We start from the raw sequence: 19,317 nt of genomic DNA, 5'->3' as shown, positions 1-19,317 counted from the left end.
AGAAATGTCCTCTAGTTTGAAGCTTGTGGAAGGCTACTCAAAACGCTTGACCCAAGTTTAACAATTTAAAGGCAATGCTACCAAATACTAATTGAGTGTATGTAAACTTCTGACCCACTGAGAATGTGATTAAAGAAATAAAAGCTGAAATCATTTTCTCCTATTATTCTGACATTTCACATTCTTAAACTGAACTGGTGATCCTAACTGACCTAAGACAGGGAATTTTTACTCTGATTCAATGTCAGGAGTTCTGAAAACTGAGTTTAAATGTATTTGGCTAAGGTGTATGTAAACTTACGACTTCAACTGTATCTACCTCAAATACCTCGTACCCCTGCACATTGATCTGGTACTCCCTGTCTATTGCTTCATTCTTGTATATTTTATTCCTTGTTACTATTTTTCATATTTTTTTAACTCTACATCATTGGAAAGAACTCTTAAGCAAGCATTTCACAGTAACGTCTACACCTGTTGTATTTGGCGCATGTGACCAATAAAATTAGATTTGAAGTGACAAATTGCCACCCGGAGAACTTCAAACTTTAGTTCATCCTCGATAGTTTTTCATTTATATAATGCCTCCATATGAAATCCACCAACCAATAATATGCTGCTACTCCCCAGGGTCCCGGGACGGTTCCATGGGACTGTGGGAGGTGTCCGAGGGGGTGCTGAGCCAGGCTATGAGACAGCAGGATGAGGAGGGGGTTCCCTGCTACTCTCATATCTCCCACCGTGCCCTGGAGGACATCCCCAAGGAATACACTAACCCGTACAACTGCAAAGTGAGGGCCCTGGCCTTCAACAACAACCACAAGGTCAGCCACACCACCCTCCTAGCCCTCAGAGACAAACCATTGCCTGTGTTCCCCAGTACACATCTGTGTTGTAATTGGGGACCTACATGCTAGCTCTTCTCACCTTTTCTCAGGAGCTTGGTGCAGTGTCCCTGGATGGCTATTTTCACCTTTGGAAGGCAGAGCAAAACTTGAGCAAGGTCGGTTTGAGTATCTCAGGGTCCGCTCTGCTTATCAATGTTTGCTTTGTTCTGTGACTGTACTTGCAGACATTGAAGATTATGAAGACTTGTTTGGTGTCCTCATAAGTCAGTGTTGAACCCTACTGCATTTTGTTGAATGTCCTCACATACCACAAAAAAAACAAATGTTTCTGGTCAAGATGATTTGTATGCATGTTTGTCCTTAGCCTTGTTGAGCTATATGACCAGCCCTGTCTATAAGTCTATATATCTGTTGTCCATAGCTGCTGTCAACGAAGCTGCCTCACTGCAAAGAGAATGTGTGTCTGGCGTATGGTCAGGACTGGTCGGTGTACGCAGTGGGCTCTCAGGCCCATGTGTCCTTCCTGGACCCCCGCCAGCCCACTCACAACATCAAATCAGTCAGTTCCCGGGAGAGAGGAAGCGGTGAGGAATTGACACCACACTACACTGGTTGATACTGACACACATACGCAAATGCACATGCAAAGGGTGCATTAATGGATACAGTGCATTTGGAAAGTATTCAGACCCCTTGACTTTTTCCACATTTTGTTAAGTTAAAGATTTATTCTAAAACGGATTAAATCATTTTTCCCCCTAATCAATCTACACCCAATACCCCATAATGACAAAGCAAAAACTGTTTTTTTTAGAATTGATATATAAATAAATGAAATCACATTTACATAAGTATTCAGACCCTTTACTCAGTATTTTGTTGAAGTACCTTTGGCAGCAGTTACAGTCTTGAGTCTTGAGTATGACGCTACAAGCTTGGCACACGTGTATTTGGGGAGTTTCTCTCATTCTTCTCTGTAGACACTCTCCAGAGATGTTCGATCGGGTTCAAATCCGTACTCTGGCTGGGCCACTCGAGGACATTCAGAGACTTGTCCTGAAGCCACTCCTGCGTTGTCTTGGCTGTGTGCTTAGGGTTGTTGTCCTGTTGGAAGGTGAACCTTCTCCCCAGTCTGAGGTCCTGAGCTCTCTGGAGCAGGTTTTCATCAAGGATTTCTCTATACTTTGCTCTGTTCATATTTCCCTCGATCCTGACTAGTCTCCCAGTCCCTGCCACTGACAAACATCCCCACAGCATGATGCTGCCACTAAGGTTGCAAAGAGTGGGAAACTTTCCGGAATTGGAATTTGGAAACTGGAATTTGGGGAAGTTTGCTTATATTCATCAAAAAAATTTGCTTAGAACAGTGAACCTTTTTTTGTGGGATACACATAAGGCAATTCTAGGTCTTGTGGCATATTTTGGTTAAACTATCCCCAATTCAATGGAATTGCAACCCTCTGCATGCACAGTGCATTCTTCCATCACATGTACAACTGATTCTCAAGATCTTGCACACTAATGAGATGCTATTGAGCCCACACTACTGCACTGTCTGAGCCAAGGACTACATGCTTTCTGGTAAGTTTTGATTACAATACTGGTTGGGGTGAATATATTTTATATGATATACATTTTTGTTAACTAGTAAATAGTAGCCTACAGCAAAGTGTGTTTAAATCATTTCTAACTTGTTAACAATTTCTGCTAGTTAGTTTTTGCTACCATGTGGGTTTTATCTTGCTTGAGGCTTTTAACTGAGTTTTAATTGACCTGTTTCCATACACGTTTAATTTTAAAACATTTATCTTACAAATTAGTTGTTTAATAGAACTGCTTAACTATATATCTGAACATGGAACTGTATTTGTTGTTTTTTTAAACTTTTTTAAATTTTGTATCTTTACAGGAAAATGCCACATTCTGATGTGTGGAGACATTTCACTGCAGCTAAAGTATAAGGAAAAGCTGTGTACATTTGCAAATACGGTGCCAAATCATATATGAAGAATGCAACAAAGATGCAGAATTATCTGGCCAAGTGCATAAAGTTCCCTCAGCCCTAACAACAAGCAACCTCTGACAGAAGTCCCTCTACTTCTATCCGAGGTGAAAATGATGACCCAGACATCGATAGCAACAGCTCATGGTCCTCCTGGAATAAGATTTTTTTTTTTGACTCAATGGAGGAACATAGTCAAAGAAATGCTGATGAATGTTTTGCTCAAGCTGTGTATGCAACTGGTTCACCTCTGATGCACGCAGGCAATGTGTATTGGAAGAGATTTCTGAATGTTCTTTGCCAGCATACACCCCTCCAACCAGACATGCTTTATCTACTCATTTGCTGTATGCAGAGTTCAAGTGAAGGTCAATCAAATCATAGACAAAGCTAACTGTATTGTAATCATCTCTAATTGGTGGTCGAATGTTCGTGGGCATGGAATAATTAACTACATCTCCACCCCTCAAACAGCATTCTACAAGAGCACAGACACAAGGGACAACAGACACACCGGTCTCTACATTGCAGATGAGCTGAAGGTTGTCATCAATGACCTTGGACCACAGAAGGTATTTGCACTGGTGACCAGACAATGCTGTGAACATGAAGGCGGCTTGATCTAAAGTGGAGCACTCCTGCCCTCACATCACACCCACCCATTGGCTGTGCTGCTCATGCATTGAATCTGCTCCTCAAGGCCATCATGGCATTGAAAACAATTGATACACTCTACAAGAGAGCCAAGGAAATGGTTAGGTATGTGAAGGGTTATCAAGTTATAGCAGCAATCTACCTCACCAAGCAAAGTGAGAAGAATCACATTGAATCTGCCCAGCAACACCTTTTGGGGTGGTGATGTCATCTTGTTTGACAGTCTCCTAGAGGGGAAGGAGTCGCTCCAAGAAATGGCCATAGCACAGTCTGCCGATATGGACAGCCCCATCAAGAGGATCCTCCTGGATGATGTATTTTGGGAGAGAGTGGTAAGCAGCCTGAAACTCCTGAAACCTATAGCAGTAGCCATTGCATGGATTGAGGGAGACAATGCCATCCTGTCTGATGTTCAGACTATTCTTGCAGTTGTAAGAGAAGAAACGCGTACTGCCTTACCCACTTCACTGTTGCTCCAAGCAGAGAAAACTGCAGTTCTGAAATACATCAAAAAGCACGAAGACTTCTGTCTGAAGCCCATACATGCCGCAGCATACATGTTGGACCCCAAGTATGCTAGCAAGCGCATCCTGTCTGGCGCATCCTGTCTCGAGATCAACAAGGCCTATGGTGTCATCGCTACCGTGTCTCGCCACCTTGGCTTGGATGAGGGCAAGGTACTTTGCAGTCTGCATCTCCATTCCAAGCAAGGGCTTTGGAATGGAGATGCAATATGGCAGTCGTGTCAACATATCTCATCAGTCACCTGGTGGAAGGGACTTTGTGGTTCTGAGGCTCTTTCCCCTGTTGCCTCCGTCATCCTCCAAATCCCACCAACATCAGCCGCCTCAGAGCGCAACTGGGCCTTGTTTGGGAACACACACACCAAAGCACACAACAGGCTAACCAGTACAAGGGTTAAAAAATTGGTGGCCATCCGGGCAAATTTGAGGCTTTTTGAGTCTGACATCGAGCCAGCCTCAACAAGGTTGGAAAGTGACTGTGAAGATGAGGCCTCAGGGTCTGATGTTCAAGAGGTGGACATTGAGGAGGTCTAGGGAGAAGACATGGAAGCCTGAGAGGAAGACAATCAAAACTTTAGTTTCTAGACTATCATTTTACAGATGTATGTTGAAAAATGTTTTTTGGGAGATGTGATGGATCATTCAATATTCTCTTTTGTTGTTCAGTGAAATCATCCCATGTCAACTCATTTAATTAAGGATCAATTCGTTTAAAAAAAATTATATTGGAAGGATTTAATCATTTGCGATTGTCTACTTATGATAAGGTAAAAGGTTTATGTTTCTGTCTCCATATGATATCGTAAATATATCCAATGCAAAAAACATTTATTTAAATGGTATTAATATTTATTTGCATATTTTTTCCGTTAATTCCCATATTCCTGTTAATTCCCACAGAAAGTTTCCACCTCGGAATATTCCCAAAATGTGCAACCCTAGCTGGCACCATGCTTCACCGTAGGGAGGGTTGCCTGGTTTCCTCCAGACGTGATGCTTGGCATTCGGGCCAAAGAGTTCAATCTTGGTTTCGTCAGACCAAAGAATCAGAGAGTCCTTTCGGTGCCTTTTGGCAAACCAAGTGGGCTTTCATGTGCCTTTTACTGAGGAGTGGCTTCTGTCTGGCCAGTCTACCATAAAGCCCTGATTGATGGAATGCTACAGAGATGGTTGTCCTTCTGGAAGGTTCTCCCATCTCCACAGAGGAGCTCTGTCAGAGTGACCATCGAGTTCTTGGTCACCTCCCTGATCATGGCCCTTCTCCGCCGATTGTTCAGTTTGGCCAGGCAGCCAGTCTTGGTTGTTCCAAACTTCTTCCATTTAAGAATAATGGAGGCCACTGTGTTCTTGGGGACCTCAATGCTGCATAAATGTTTTGGTACCCGTCCCCAGATCTGTTCTTCGACACAATCCTGTCTCAGAGCTTTACGGAAAATGTAGTCAACCTCGTGGCTTGGTTTTTGCTCTGACTTGCACTGTCAACTGTGGGTCCGTACATACACAGGTGTGTGCCTTTCTAAATTATGTCCAATCAATTGAATTTACCACAGCTGGACTCCAAGTTGTATGTAGAAACATCTCAAGGATGATCAATGGAAACAGGATGCACTTGAGGTCAATTTTGATTCTCATAGCAAAGGGTCTGAATATATTTTTGCTTAGTCATTGTGGGGTATTGTGTGTAGATTGATGGGGGTGGGCAATGTAATCAATTTTAAAATAAGGCTGTAACGTAACAAAATGTGGGTTAAGGGAAGGAGTCTGACTACTTTCCCGAATGCACTGTATGTAAACACAATAGCATACAAATGTTCTGTCAACTTTCTTTAATTTTCATTTCATTTCATTTCTCCAGAGGCAACACGAGGTACTACAAACACATTCCACCAAGAAGCAAAACAAAACCCAAACATTCTCCAAGACCCGCCCTGCACTTATGCTGCCTTCAAGTGGTGTCGGAATTATGTGGAAATATGACTTTCCGACTCAGAAATGTCACTTGAATGGCCTTCCAAGTCGGGATTACGAGTGGGAAAGTCGGGAGAAAATTATGATACCGGAGTTAACGACTTGTGGCATTACTTCACTGACCTTTCACCTTTCAACCAAAGATAAAACTAAGCAATTTACATTATTGGTACATTATTTCATTGTAAATAATGGAGATAGCTTTTCTTACGTTTATAATACAACCAAACTATCTAAATTATTATTAGCCACGTTAGCCAGCTAGCTAAAATCTCATTGGTTGAAGGGTTCTTTTGACTTCAAAAGCACTTGAAAGCACTTATGTCGGGAAATACGAGATTCCGGGGAGCATTTGAATGCGGCATTACAAACAAGTGCAGAGGCAGTACTTTTGAACGGAAAGTTAGTGATAGCTTATTTTTTTACATTTATGAAGCTATTAAAAGCGAAGTTTAACTTGTCTGTGTGTTTGCTCTCCTTCCCAGGCATCCGCTCTGTGAGTTTCTATGAGCACATAGTGACAGTGGGCACGGGACAGGGCTCCCTGCTGTTCTATGATATTAGAGCCCAGAGGTTCTTGGAGGACCCTTCCAGCCCGGCCGGCGGGCTCCGGCAGCGCCCAGGAGAGGGCATTCTTAAACTCACCACGGGGAAGGGCTGGCTGGTACGCTTTATTTGTTATTCCACTTTGTAAAGTAAGCAGAACACGTCAAGTTGAAAGTTCCTATTACTATACTGAACAAAAATATAAACACAAAATATAAAGTGTTTGTCCCATGTTTCATGAGCTGAAATAAAAGATCCCAGAAATCTTCCATACGCACAAAAAGGTTATTTCTTTCAAATTTTGTGCACAAATTTGTTTACATTCCTGTTTGTGAGCATTTCCACTTTGCCAAAATAATCCATCCACCTAACAGGTGTGGCATATCAAGAAGCTGATTAAACAGTATGAGCATTACACAGGTGCGCCTTGTGCTGGGGACAATAAAAGGCCGCTCTAAAATGTGCGGTTTTGTCACACAACAAAATGCCACAGATGTCTCAAGTTTTGAGGGACCATGCCATTGGCATGCTGACTGCAGGAATGTCCACCAGAGCTGTTGCCAGATAATTTAATGTTAATTTCTCTACCATAAGCTGCCTCCAACATCGGTTTAGAGAACTTGACAGTACAGACAATCGCAGGCCATGTAACCTCCACATCGGGCTTCTTCACCTGCGGGATCGTTGAGGCCAGCCACCCGGACAGTTAAAGAAACTGTGGGTTTGCACCACTGAAGATTTTTGCAGAAACCGTCTCAGTGAAGCTCATCTGTGTGCTCGTCGTCCTCAAAACTGTCTTGACCTGACTGCAGTTCAGCGTTGTAACAGACTTGTGGGCAAATCCTCACCTTTGATGGCCACTGCCACGTTGGAGAAGTGTGCTCTTCATAGATGAATCCCGGTTTCAACTGTACCGGGCAAATGGCAGACGGCGTGTATGGCTTTATGTGGGTGAGCAGTTTGCTGATAACTTTGAACAGAGTTCCCCATGGTGGCGGTGGGGCTATGGTGTGGGCAACACAACAATTTTATCAATGGAAATTTTAATGCACAGAGATATCGTGACGAGAACCCGAGGCCTATTGTCGTTCCATTCATCCGCCGCCATCACTTGATGTTTCAGCATGATAATGCACGGCCCCATGTCGCAAAGATCTGTACACAATTCCGGGAAGCTGAAAATGTCCCAGTTCTTCCATGGCTTGCATACTCACCTAACATGTCACCCATTGAGCAGGTTTGGGATGCTCTGGATCGACGTGTACGACAGCGTGTTCCAGTTCCCGCCAATATCCAGCAACTTCGCACAGCCATTGAAGAGGAGTGGGATGACATTCCACAGGCCACAGTCAACAGCCTGATCAACTCCATGCAAAGGAGATGTCGCGCTGGACAAGGCAAATGGTGGTCACACCATATACTGACTGGTTTTCTGATCCATGCCCCATCCTTTTTATAAAGTTCTGTGACCAACAGATGTGTATTCCCAGCCATGTGATTACGGCCTAATGAATTTATTTGAATTGACGGATTTCTTTATATTGACATTAGCTCGTGTCTCCATAATGACATGGTATAGCATTTCTAGATTGAAACAGTACTCTCATGAAACAGAACATATTTATGAACAGCTTATTTAAGATTTAAACAAAAAGAAGCTGTGGTTTTGGTGGAAAGCTGGGTTGAAAACTAAGATCTTCTGGTCAAACTTAGCAATAAACTTATACAGGATATATTTAAAAATTCTGGAAGTAAGGAAGTAAACTGTTAAGTGACACCTCGCCTCAGTGATTAGTGTGTCTTGGACCTGCCTTGACAAGATGCTGGCACAAAACGATAAGAATAATTTCTCTTCCTCTGTTTTTCTGCCATCCTGTCACGCCCTCCCTCACACCTGTTTCTCTCTCTTCCCCCAGAATCACGACGAGACGTGGAGGAGCTACTTCTCGGACATTAACTCGTTCCCCAACGCTGTGTACACGCACTGCTACGACGATTCTGGCACCAAGCTGTTTGTGGCCGGGGGACCTTTGTGCTCGGGCCTTCACGGCAACTACGCAGGACTCTGGAGCTAGCCTTCTCTCGTGTCTCGCCATCTCTCCTTACCCCACCCCAGTCCCCCTCTTTGCTCCTCCTTTTGTTGTTACACTCACTGTCATCACTTCAGTGTTGTCCCTCCCTCCCCTCACCAACATGTATCTTATCACCATCTCTTTGTTGCATCCCTCCATCCTCCCTTGCACTTTGTCCTGTCTTCTTTCAGTTCCCTAGTCTCTGCTCCCCTTTTGTTTTATATATATTGATGATTAACCAGTGATGTTGTAGCGAGCTGGGAGGTCTGCCTCTGAGAAACTCAAATGAAAGTGTAATGTTTTATTACAATTTTCAACAGTCACATACACTCCATGGATTGGACCGTTTTTTTTGTTTTTTTCTTCCCCTAAGGAAAGTTGTTTCCTTTGCTTGACAGTTTCCTTGCCTGGACATTCGGGAGACTTTTCCCCTTCTCTTTCCAAAAAAAAAAGGGTGTGATAAAAGAGGACAATAAGTTCTTAAGGATGGAACAAACAGGAGAATACTTATACTTTTCTAAGAAACTTAGAGAGGACATGCTCATTGGCTGGTACGGGGCCACCCTGTGCCATGGCAACTAAAGAGCCGTAGCGATGGGAAAACTATCCAATCAGACGTAAGGTGAGAAGAAGCAGTGGATGAGTACAACCAATCAGATAGCCGGCCACTTCTTTTTTTGACTGATGTGAAGGAGGGATGACTGTAGATTCTAAATGCCACATAGGTGTTCTGCTCTGAATAATCATGGAGACTGCTTATTTTATTTAGATTCTGACTGATTTGAAAAACTTAGTTGTTGTTATTGCTATTAGCTTTATTATTTATTTCCCCTCTCACGATCACCCTTAGCTATGGTCTTAGGCAGGGGTATTCAACACCAGTCCCGTGCGGAACGCAGTGTCTTCTGGTTCTTCCCCCAGTTAGTGATCTAACTGGGCCACGTGGAGTTGTTGGCCTTTTGCTGAGACATTCCCAATAGTAACGGGTCTGGGCCCGGTTTCCCCAATGTATCTTAAGGCTTGGTTCGTTGTTTGAACCTACGTAGGAGCATTGTTAAATGTCCGACCTGTTTCCCAAAACCATCGTTACTGAAGTAGCACTGGAAAAGGGTAGTTATTTAACGACCACTCATAGAACAGCAAAGTGCGTCTTTTTAAATGTTATAGACAGATCTCCGCTCAACACAAAATCAAGATGTTTATCTGTCTTTCTGTTACCACTGATAACTTCAGAACGAATGTGACTACAAATATAAAGTTGCCAATGTCTTTGCAATTGTTACCAACAAGTGAAGGATATAAGATTCTTCAAACGAAAACCGAGATATCTGAATTAAATGATAAATATATTAGGCTACATATAGACCTATATATTGAAATACATTTCTTATCAATTGAGTTTAGCTATTTATATGCTACTTTACATTTTTTTGCCTCAATAGATTTAATGTGTAGTCTACATTATAGCGCAATGATTTAAATAAGTATATTATTTTTGGTACCTTTACCCCTTTTTCTCCCCCAATTTCATGATATCCAATTGGTAGTTAGTCTTGCCCCATCGCTGCAACTCCCACTAGACCACTGCACCACTTGGGAGGCGCTCTCGCTTTAGACCACTGCACCACTTGGGAGGCGCATGATTTCAAATTTTGATTTAGTGCATTATAGGGTAAGCATTAGAATAAGCCACCTCAATGTTTGTAGCCATAGGTGATCTCTAATAGGAGCTCATCCATTGTCAGTATTGTGGAATAATTTGAATGGTATGATTTGAAAGGGAGAACGCTGATCCGAGAACAGCGCTGTCTTTATTTAGATCATATCCGTATCAACACATGCCTCAACGACGCACTTGGCGAATGTTCTCTGCTTGGTGTTTTGGGAAACTCATGTTACATCTTTGGCTGTTTTATAGGAAAGCTGCATCGTTAAAACATTATGTTACATTGCTATTGGGAAACCTGGCCCTGGACAAGTGCATAGGGATTAGGGGTTAGAGTTGATTACTTCTAGAGGCACCATCGTTTTTGTCAGTTGTTTCTATACTTTGTTTTTGTATGTTTCAAGGGATGAGTGTAGCTTCTCTTTTCCTTGTGTGAAGGACAGGGTAGATTTGAGTTAATTTGTTGCCTTTCTCTAGTCTTTCTGTGAAAGACTGTTGCATGCTGACATTATTTAGCTTTTTTACATGGAACTTTTCTTAAGTGTTCATGATCATGCGAGAACAAAAAACGAGACCCCAATTATGACTTTAAGTTGAACAAATAAATAACCATCACTTTTAAAGAGTGTTTGAGATATAAATGTGTGTGTGAAATGCATAGGGTCAAATGCATACATTTTTATGTATATGTTTGAGGAGGTGTGTGGACTGACCTTTGCCTTTACTTTGGTGGTGACCTATTTTATACACACCTCATGAATGTTTTTTTGTTTTTTTACAAATGACTAAACCTGAGGATATTGTATGATATCAACAGCCAAAACACCATATTACATCTTCAAAGAAAGTAATGATACAAATAAAGTATATTGATGTAATATTTATCTTATTTCATATGGCTGTTTGTGTTGTTTTATTTGATGTGTGCAGCATTGCATTTCTTTCATCACTCAAATTGCTGGTCATTGAGTGATGCATGCAGTAGGCCTACAGTTGCCAGAAGAGCAAATATAAATGCATTTGTCATTGCTTCATAAACAATAGGTGTAGACTAACAGTGAAATGTTAAATTACAGGCCCTTCCCAACAATTAAGAGAGAAATAATAACACAAGTAATAAATGCATGAGTAACAATGACTTGGCTATATACACGGGGTACCAGTACCGAGTTTGTGTGCAGGTGTGCAAAGTAATTGAGGTACACTGAACAAAAATGTTTCGGGGGGTCATTACAGAAAGTACACACGTTAAATACAAAATGCAAGCAGAAAGAAAAACTTGGGTCATAATAAATAAATAAAAAACATCAGAAGGTCCTCAAATCAGCTTTGTGAATTGCCCCAGACTTGCATTGGTTCCCAAACTTTTTATAGTCCCGTACCCCTTCAAAAATTTAGCCTACAGCTGCGTACCCCCTCTAGCACCAGGGTCAGCGCACTCTCAAATGTTGTTTTTTGCCATCATTGTAAGCCTGTCACACACACTATACGATACATTTATTAAACATGAGTGTGAGTTTTTGTCACAAACCTGGCTCGTGGGAAGTGACAAAGAGCTCTTATAGGACATGGGCACAAATAATATCATTTTGCTCTTTATTTAGCCATCTTACATGCAAAACCTTATTTGTTCATCAACAATTGTGAATAACTCACCATAGGTTAATGAGAAGGGTGTGCTTGAAAGGATGCACATAACTGCAATGTTGGGTTGTATTGGAGGGAGTCTAAGTCTTAAATAATTTCCCACACAGTCTGTGCTTGTATTTAGTTTTCATGCTAGTGAGGGCCGAGAATCCACGCACATAGGTACGTGGTTGCCAAGGGCATCAGTGTCTTCACAGCGCTATTTGCCAAGGCAAGAAACTCTTGAGCGCATCCCTATCCAGAAATCTGATTTAAATTCAATTTTCACAGAACCGCTTGTTGCAATTTCGATGAGGATCTCTTGTTCAGATATCGTTAGTGGAGTGGAGGCAGGGCATGAAGGGGATAACGAATCCAGTTTGTGTCGTCCGTTTCTGGAAAGTAGCTGCGTAATTGCGCACCCAGCTCACTCAGGTACTTTGCTATATCACATTTGACATTGTCCGTAAGCTTGAGACATTTGCATACAAAAAATCATACAATGATGGAAAGACCTATGTGTTGTCCTTAATACAGACAGGAAAGAGCTCCAACTTCTTAATCATAGCCTCAATTTTGTCCCGCACATTTAATATAGTTCTGGAGAGTCCCTGTAATCCTAGATTCAGATCATTCAGGCGAGAATAAACATCACTCATATAGGCTAGTCGTGTGAGAAACTCGTCATCATGCAAGCAGTCAGGCAGCAAGAGCCTCTTGGTGGATGCTGCAGTGTACCCATGTGGTGTCGGGAGCAACTGCTTGCACACCTGTTACCACTCCACTGTGTCTCCCTGTCATGGCTTTTGCGCCATCAGTACAGATACCAATACATCTTGACCCCCCAAGTCCATTTGATGTCACAAAGCTGTCCAGTACTTTAAAAATAACCTCTCATGTTGTCCTGGTTTCCAGTGCTTTACATAAGAGGATGTCTACCTTAATTGACCCCCCATAAACGTAATGGACATATACCAGGAGCTGTGCCAGGCCCGCCACGTCTGTTGACTCATCCAGCTGTAACGCATATAATTCACTGAGTTGTATGCGAAGCAGTAATTGTTTCAAAACATCTCCTACCATGTCACTGATGTGTTGTGAAACAGTGTTGTTTGATGAAGACATTGTCTATAGTTTTTTGGGGACTTTTCCCCCAGCATTGTCCAAGCCATATTCGCAGGAGCAGGAAGAATTAAATCCTCCACAATAGTATGGGGTTTGCCTGTCCTTGCGACTCGGTAGCTCACCAAATAAGATGCTTCTAGGCTTTCTTATTAATGGTATCTATTGCTTTTATACAGTTGAAGTCTGAAGTTTACATACACCTTACCCAAATACATTTAAACTCAGTTTTTCACAATTCCTGACATTTAATCAGAGTAAAAATTCCATGTCTTAGGTCAGTTAGGATCACCACTTTATTTTAAGAATGTGAAATGTCAGACTAATAGCAGAGGGATTTATTTCAGCTTTTATTTCTTTCATCACATTCCCTGTGGGTCAGAAGTTTACATACACTCAATTAGTATTTGGTAACATTGCCTTTAAATTGTTTAACTTGGGTCAAACGTGTCGGGTAGCCTTCCACAAGCTTCCCACAATAAGTTGGGTGAATTTTGGCCCATTCCATCTGACAGAGCTGGTGTAACTGAGTCAGGTTTTGTTGGCCTCCTTGCTCACACACACTTTCAGTTCTGCCCACAAACTTTCTATAGGAATGAGGTCAGGGATTTGTGTTGGCCACTCCAATACCTTGACTTTGTTGTCCTTCAGCCATTTTGGCACAACTTTGGAAGCATGCTTGGGATCATTGTCCATTTCAAAGACAATTTTGCGACCAAGCTTTAACTTTCTGACAGATGTCTTGAGATGTTGCTTCAATATATCCACATAATGTTCCTTCCACATGATGCCATATATTTTGTGAAGTGCACCAGTCCCTCTTGCAGCAAAGCACCCCCACAACATGATGCTGCCACCCCCGTGCTTCACGGTTGGGATGGTGTTCTTTGGCTTACAAGCATCCCCCTTTTTCCTCCAAACATAACGATGGTCATTATGGCCAAACAGTTCTATTTTTGTTTCATCAGACCAGAGGACATTTCTCCAAAAAGTAAGATCTTTGTCCGCATGTGCAGTTGCAAACTGTAGTCTGACGGTTTTGGAGCAGTGGCTTCCTCCTTGCTGAGCGGCCTTTCAGGTTATGTTGGTATAGGACTCATTTTACTGTGGATAGCAATACTTTTGTATCTGTTTCCTCCAGCATCTTCACAAGGTCTTTTCCTGTTGTTCTGGGATTGATTGGCACTTTTCGCACCAAAGTACATTAATCTCCAAGAGACAGAATGCGTCTCCTTTCTGAGCGGTATGACGGTTGCATGGTCCCATGGTTGTTTATACTTGCGTACTATTGTTTGTACAGATGAACGTGGTATCTTCAGGCGTTTGGAAATTGCTCCCAAGGATGAACCAGACTTGTGGAGGTCTACAATTTTTTTGTAGCAATTGTTTCTTGGCAGATTTCTTTAGATTTTCCCATGATGTCAAGTAATGAGTTTGAAGGTAGGCCTTGAAATACTTTCACAGGTACACCTCCAATCGACTCAAATGATGTCAATTAGCCTATCAGAAGCTTCTAAAGCCATGACATCATTTTCTGGAATTTTCAAAGCTGTTTAAAGGCACAGTCAACTTAGTGTATATAAACCTCTGACCCACTGGAATTGTGATACAGTGAATTTTAAGTGAAATAATCTGTCTGTAAACAGCTTTGTGTCATGCACAAAGTACATGTCCTAAGCGATTTGCCAAAACTATAGTTTGTTAACAAGAAATTTGTGGAGTGGTTAAAAAGGTTTTAATGACTCCAACCTAAGTGTATGTAAACTTCCGACTTCAACTGTATGCTTAAATCATCAGACTTATTTTTATGCGCTCTAGAGAACAGCATATAGTGTATTTAGTTTTACCTGTATTCAGTACTAATTTCAGGTCAATAAAGTTTTTCTGTAATATAATGAATGCAGACTAGTTCAGTTAGAGCCTGGTCGACCATTGGGGCAATAGCATACACAACAGTATCATCGCCATACAAGTGCAGGTTACAATTTTTTTTACAGATTAGTCGATATTGTTCATGTAAACAGTAAAAAAGTACAGGACCCATAATTGACTTCTGTGGAACACATTTTGTAATATCCAGGAAACCTGATTTAACACCATCAGTAGATATACATTGAGTTCCAAACTGTATGTCAAGTAATTTTTAAACCAATGTCGTCGAAATTTCCTCTATTTACCAAATCATGGGAGCAAACCACACACACACGTCAGAGTTAGTTATAAAAGTCCATCTTTAATTATATGAGCTCTATCACAATCCCGTGACTCTCAGATAAATTCAGTGTCTCCCCCTGAATTCTCTGAGAGCCCCCTTACAATGCAACTGAGTTCCTTTAATAGCAAAGACACACATAGACAGCATAGACATAATTCATCATTCAGCTTTGTCTCCTTTCCCAAACCCCAGAACCATAAACCAAATCCTCCATATCAACAGGCATATATCAAATTGTCATTTAGATACAACCAACTCAAAATACAACCTCCTGGACAAACTCACGGAGAGGAGAATAAGGCTATAGGTTAAGATAGAAACAACATTAGAGGGAGCATAGAATGATTCCAGATACTGCCACCCTCCTTTCTCCACTGGGAAAAAGGTAGGGAGTGAAAGATATGTTTACACATGATGACACTTTGACCTCTCCCCTCTCAGCGGCCCATGCAACTTAGTTTTGACATAGAACAGATAACTGCAACCTCGCCACAGCATTACAGAAAAATACCATTCTGATGAGAAGTAACTTACACACATTTGATGAATATTAAACATCTTACAAATGTTACCAACAAATTCTGATCCTTCCACGACACCAGCCTCTGATTATCAGTGAGTGATCAACAGTATTGAAAGCCTTTGACAGGTCAATGAAGAGGGCAGCACAATGTTGCCTTTTATCCATACAGTTAACCAAATAATTTATAACTAGGGATGCAGCAGAGATAGTGCTATGACCTGGTCTAAAACCCGACTGATGTACATTAAGAATACATTTCAATGATAAGAAAGTTCTTAGCTGAGAATTAATCAAAGATTCTAATATTTTAGCTAGGCAAGAAGGTTTAGAAATAGGACGATAATTATTTAGTTCACAAGGGTCACCACCTTTGTGAAGGGGGAGTGCATTGGACGCCTTTCAAACCTTGGGGATTGTACTAGATATACTGTAATCGTCAGGTAAAAAATATGATTTATAAAATTCAGCAATCGGGGGCAGAGAGCTGCAGCAAATTGGATCAAGCATATCAGCTCTTGTTGATTTTCTTTTTACATCAATCTTAAGCAAGGCATCTAGCACATCACAGAGAGTAAATTGTTAAAATGAAAATAAAGATTGACTAGAGGTTGACGGGTTAACCGTCGAGTCAGTTAGAGGCTGGCAGAGGGAAGAGTATAGTCAATTGACACTGTTTCTCTCAAATAAAAAACCTGCCAAGATAACATGATGATTAAAAGCGTAACTTATCCCATTCTTCCCAGTTATGATGCTAGAGTCAGACAGAACTTGCTTAGGCATGAAAGGAGAGGAATCTGTACGCTTCAGTGCATTTACTGTTTTCCACCAGCAGAGTCAGCTATAGAGGTTCAAAAGTATCTTGATATACAGTACCAGTAAAAAGTTTGGACACATTTACTGATTGCAGGGTTTTTCTTTATCTTTACTATTTTCTACATTGTAGAATAATAGTGAAGACATCAAAACTATGAAACAACAGCTTTGCACACTCTTGGCATTCTCCCAACCAGCTTGAGGAGGTAGTAACCTGGAATGCATTTCAATTAACAGGTGTACTTTGTGAAAAGTTAATTGTGGAATTTCTTTCCTTCTTAATCCGATTGAGCCAATCAGTTGTGTTGTGACAAGGTAGGGTGGTATACAGAAGATAGCCCTATTTGGTAAAAGACCAAGTCCACTTATGGCAAGAACAGCTCAAATAAGCATAGAGAAATGACAGTCCATCATTACTTTAAGACAAGAAGGTCAGTCAATGCAGAAAATTTCAAGAACTTTTGAAGTTTCTTCAAGTCCAGTCACCAAAACCATCAAGCGCTATGTTGAAATTGGATCTCATGAGGATCGCCACAGGAAAGGAAGACCCAGAGTTAATTAGAGTTAACTGCAGCTCAGATTGGAGCCCAAATAAATGTTTCATAGAGTTCAAGTAACAGACACATCTCAACATCAACTGTTCAGAGGAGACTGCGTGAAGCAGGCCTTCATGGTCAAATTGCTGCAACGAAACCACTACTAAAGGACACCAATAAAAATAGACTTGCTTGGGCCAAGATACATGAGCAATGGACATTAGACATGTGGAAGTTTGTCCTTTGTTCTGATGAGTCCAAATTTGAGATTTCTGGTTCCAACCGCTGTGTCTCTGTGAGATGCAGAGTAGGTGAACGTATTATCTCCGCACGTGTGGTTCCCACCGTGAAGCATGTAGGAAAAGGTGTGGGGGTGCTTTACTGGTGACACTGTCAGTGATTTATTTAGAATTCAAGGCACAATTAACCAGCATAGCTACCACAGCATTTTGCAGTGACACGCTATCCCATCTGGTTTGCACTTAGTGGGACTATCATTTGTTTTTCAACAGGACAATGATCCAACACACCTCCAGGCAGTCTAAGGCCTATTTGACCAAGAAGGAGAGTGATGGAGTGCTGCATTAGATGACCTGGCTTCAACCCAATTGAGATGGTTTGGGATGAGTTGGACCGCAGAGTGAAGAAAAAAGCAGCCAACAAGTGATTAGCATATGTGGGAACTCCTTCAAGACTGTTGGAAAAGCATTCCAGGTGAAGCTGGTTGAGAGAATGCCAAGAGTGTGCAAAGCTTTAATCAAGGCAAAGGGTGGCTACTTTGAAGAATCTCAAATATATTTGTTTAACACTTGTTTGGTCACTACATGATTCCATATGTGTTATTTCATAGTTTTGATGTCTTCACTATTATTCTACAATGTAGAAAACAGTAAATATAAAGAAAAACCCTTGAATGAGTCGGTGTGTCCAAACTTGTGACTGGTACTTTTTGACTTGTACTATATCTCCAGTATTTACTGAACAAAAATATAAACACAACATGCAACAATTGAAAAGATTTTACTAAGTTACAGTTCATATAAGGAAATCAATCCATTGAAATATATTCATTTGGCCCAAATCTATGGATTTCACATGACTGGGCAGGGGTGCAGCCACGAGTGGACCCTGGAGGGCATATCCCACCCACTTGTGAGCTAGCCAATCAGAATGAATTACCCCCCTCCCACCTCAGACGATCCCGCAGGTGAAGAAGCCGGATGTGGAGATCCTGGGCTGGTGTGGTTACACCTGCTCTGTGGTTGTGAGGCTGGTTGGTTGTACTGCCAAATTCTCTAAAAAGACATTTGAGGCAGCATATGGTAGAGAAAGTAACATTCAGTTCAAAGCCCCTGTGGACATTCCTGCAGTCAGTATGCCAATTCCACACTCCCTCAAAACTTGAGACATCTTTGGAGTGGCCTTTTATTATCCCCAATACAAGGTGCACCTGTGTAATGATCATGCTGTTGAATCATCTTCATTATATGCCACACCTGTCAGGTGGATGGATTATCTTGGCAAATGTGAAATGCTCACTAACAGGGCTGTAAACAAATTTGTGCACTAAATGTGAGAGAAATTAGCTTTTTGTGTGTATGAAAAATTTCTGGGATTTTTTATTTCAGATCATGAAACATGTTGTATTTATGTTTTTGTTCAGTGTAGATACAATGCCTTCAGAAAGTATTCACACTTCTTTACATTTTCCACATTTTGTTGTGTTATATATAGCCTGAATTGAAAATGGATTAAATTGAGATTTTGTGTCACAGATTTTTTTATTTTATTAATTTAAAATGAAAAGCTGAAATGTCTTGAGTCAATAAGTATTCAATCCATTTGTTATGGCAAGCCTAAGTAAGTTTGGGAATAAAACATTTGCTTAAGTCACAATAAGCTGCATGGACTGTGTTTAACATGATTTTTGAATGACTACCTAATTTCTGTACCCTACACCCAAATCAAATCAAATTTTATTGGTCACGTACAGATGGTTAGCAGATGTTATTGCGAGTGTAGTGAAATGCTTATAGTGTCGCAAAATGCTTATTTATACACATATAATTATCTGTAAGGCCTCTTGGTCGAGCAGTGAATTTCAAACACAGATTCAACCACAAAGACCAGGGAGGTTTTCAAATGCCTCGTAAAGAAGGGCCCCTAAAAAAGCAGACCTTGAATATCCCTTTGAGCATGGTG

At 41.2% G+C, this 19,317-nt stretch overlaps 1 protein-coding gene across 3 annotated transcripts in view; it reads left to right on the top strand.

Moving 5' to 3' along the window:
* Nucleotides 1-11,174, top strand: part of LOC112233771 (DDB1- and CUL4-associated factor 12-like) — a 28,228-nt gene extending 17,054 nt beyond the window's left edge. The window contains exons 5-10 of one of the 3 annotated variants that reach the window (XM_024401623.2): nucleotides 631-824; nucleotides 938-1,003; nucleotides 1,270-1,432; nucleotides 5,884-5,895; nucleotides 6,482-6,660; nucleotides 8,459-11,174. In XM_024401623.2, the coding sequence (XP_024257391.1) occupies nucleotides 631-824; nucleotides 938-1,003; nucleotides 1,270-1,432; nucleotides 5,884-5,895; nucleotides 6,482-6,660; nucleotides 8,459-8,617 (773 nt within the window). In that variant the 3' untranslated portion in view covers nucleotides 8,618-11,174. Of the gene's footprint in view, nucleotides 1-630; nucleotides 825-937; nucleotides 1,004-1,269; nucleotides 1,433-3,324; nucleotides 4,233-5,883; nucleotides 5,896-6,481; nucleotides 6,661-8,458 lie in introns of those variants that run through there. The other 2 variants (XM_024401624.2, XM_042300027.1) reach the window with 2 other exon arrangements.
* Nucleotides 11,175-19,317: the final 8,143 nt, after the last annotated feature.

This window comes from Oncorhynchus tshawytscha, linkage group LG02 (assembly GCF_018296145.1).
Source record: "Oncorhynchus tshawytscha isolate Ot180627B linkage group LG02, Otsh_v2.0, whole genome shotgun sequence".
Lineage (NCBI taxonomy): Eukaryota > Metazoa > Chordata > Actinopteri > Salmoniformes > Salmonidae > Oncorhynchus > Oncorhynchus tshawytscha.
Note: the sequence above shows the minus strand (reverse complement) of the source record. Positions and strands in the feature narration are given on the sequence as shown.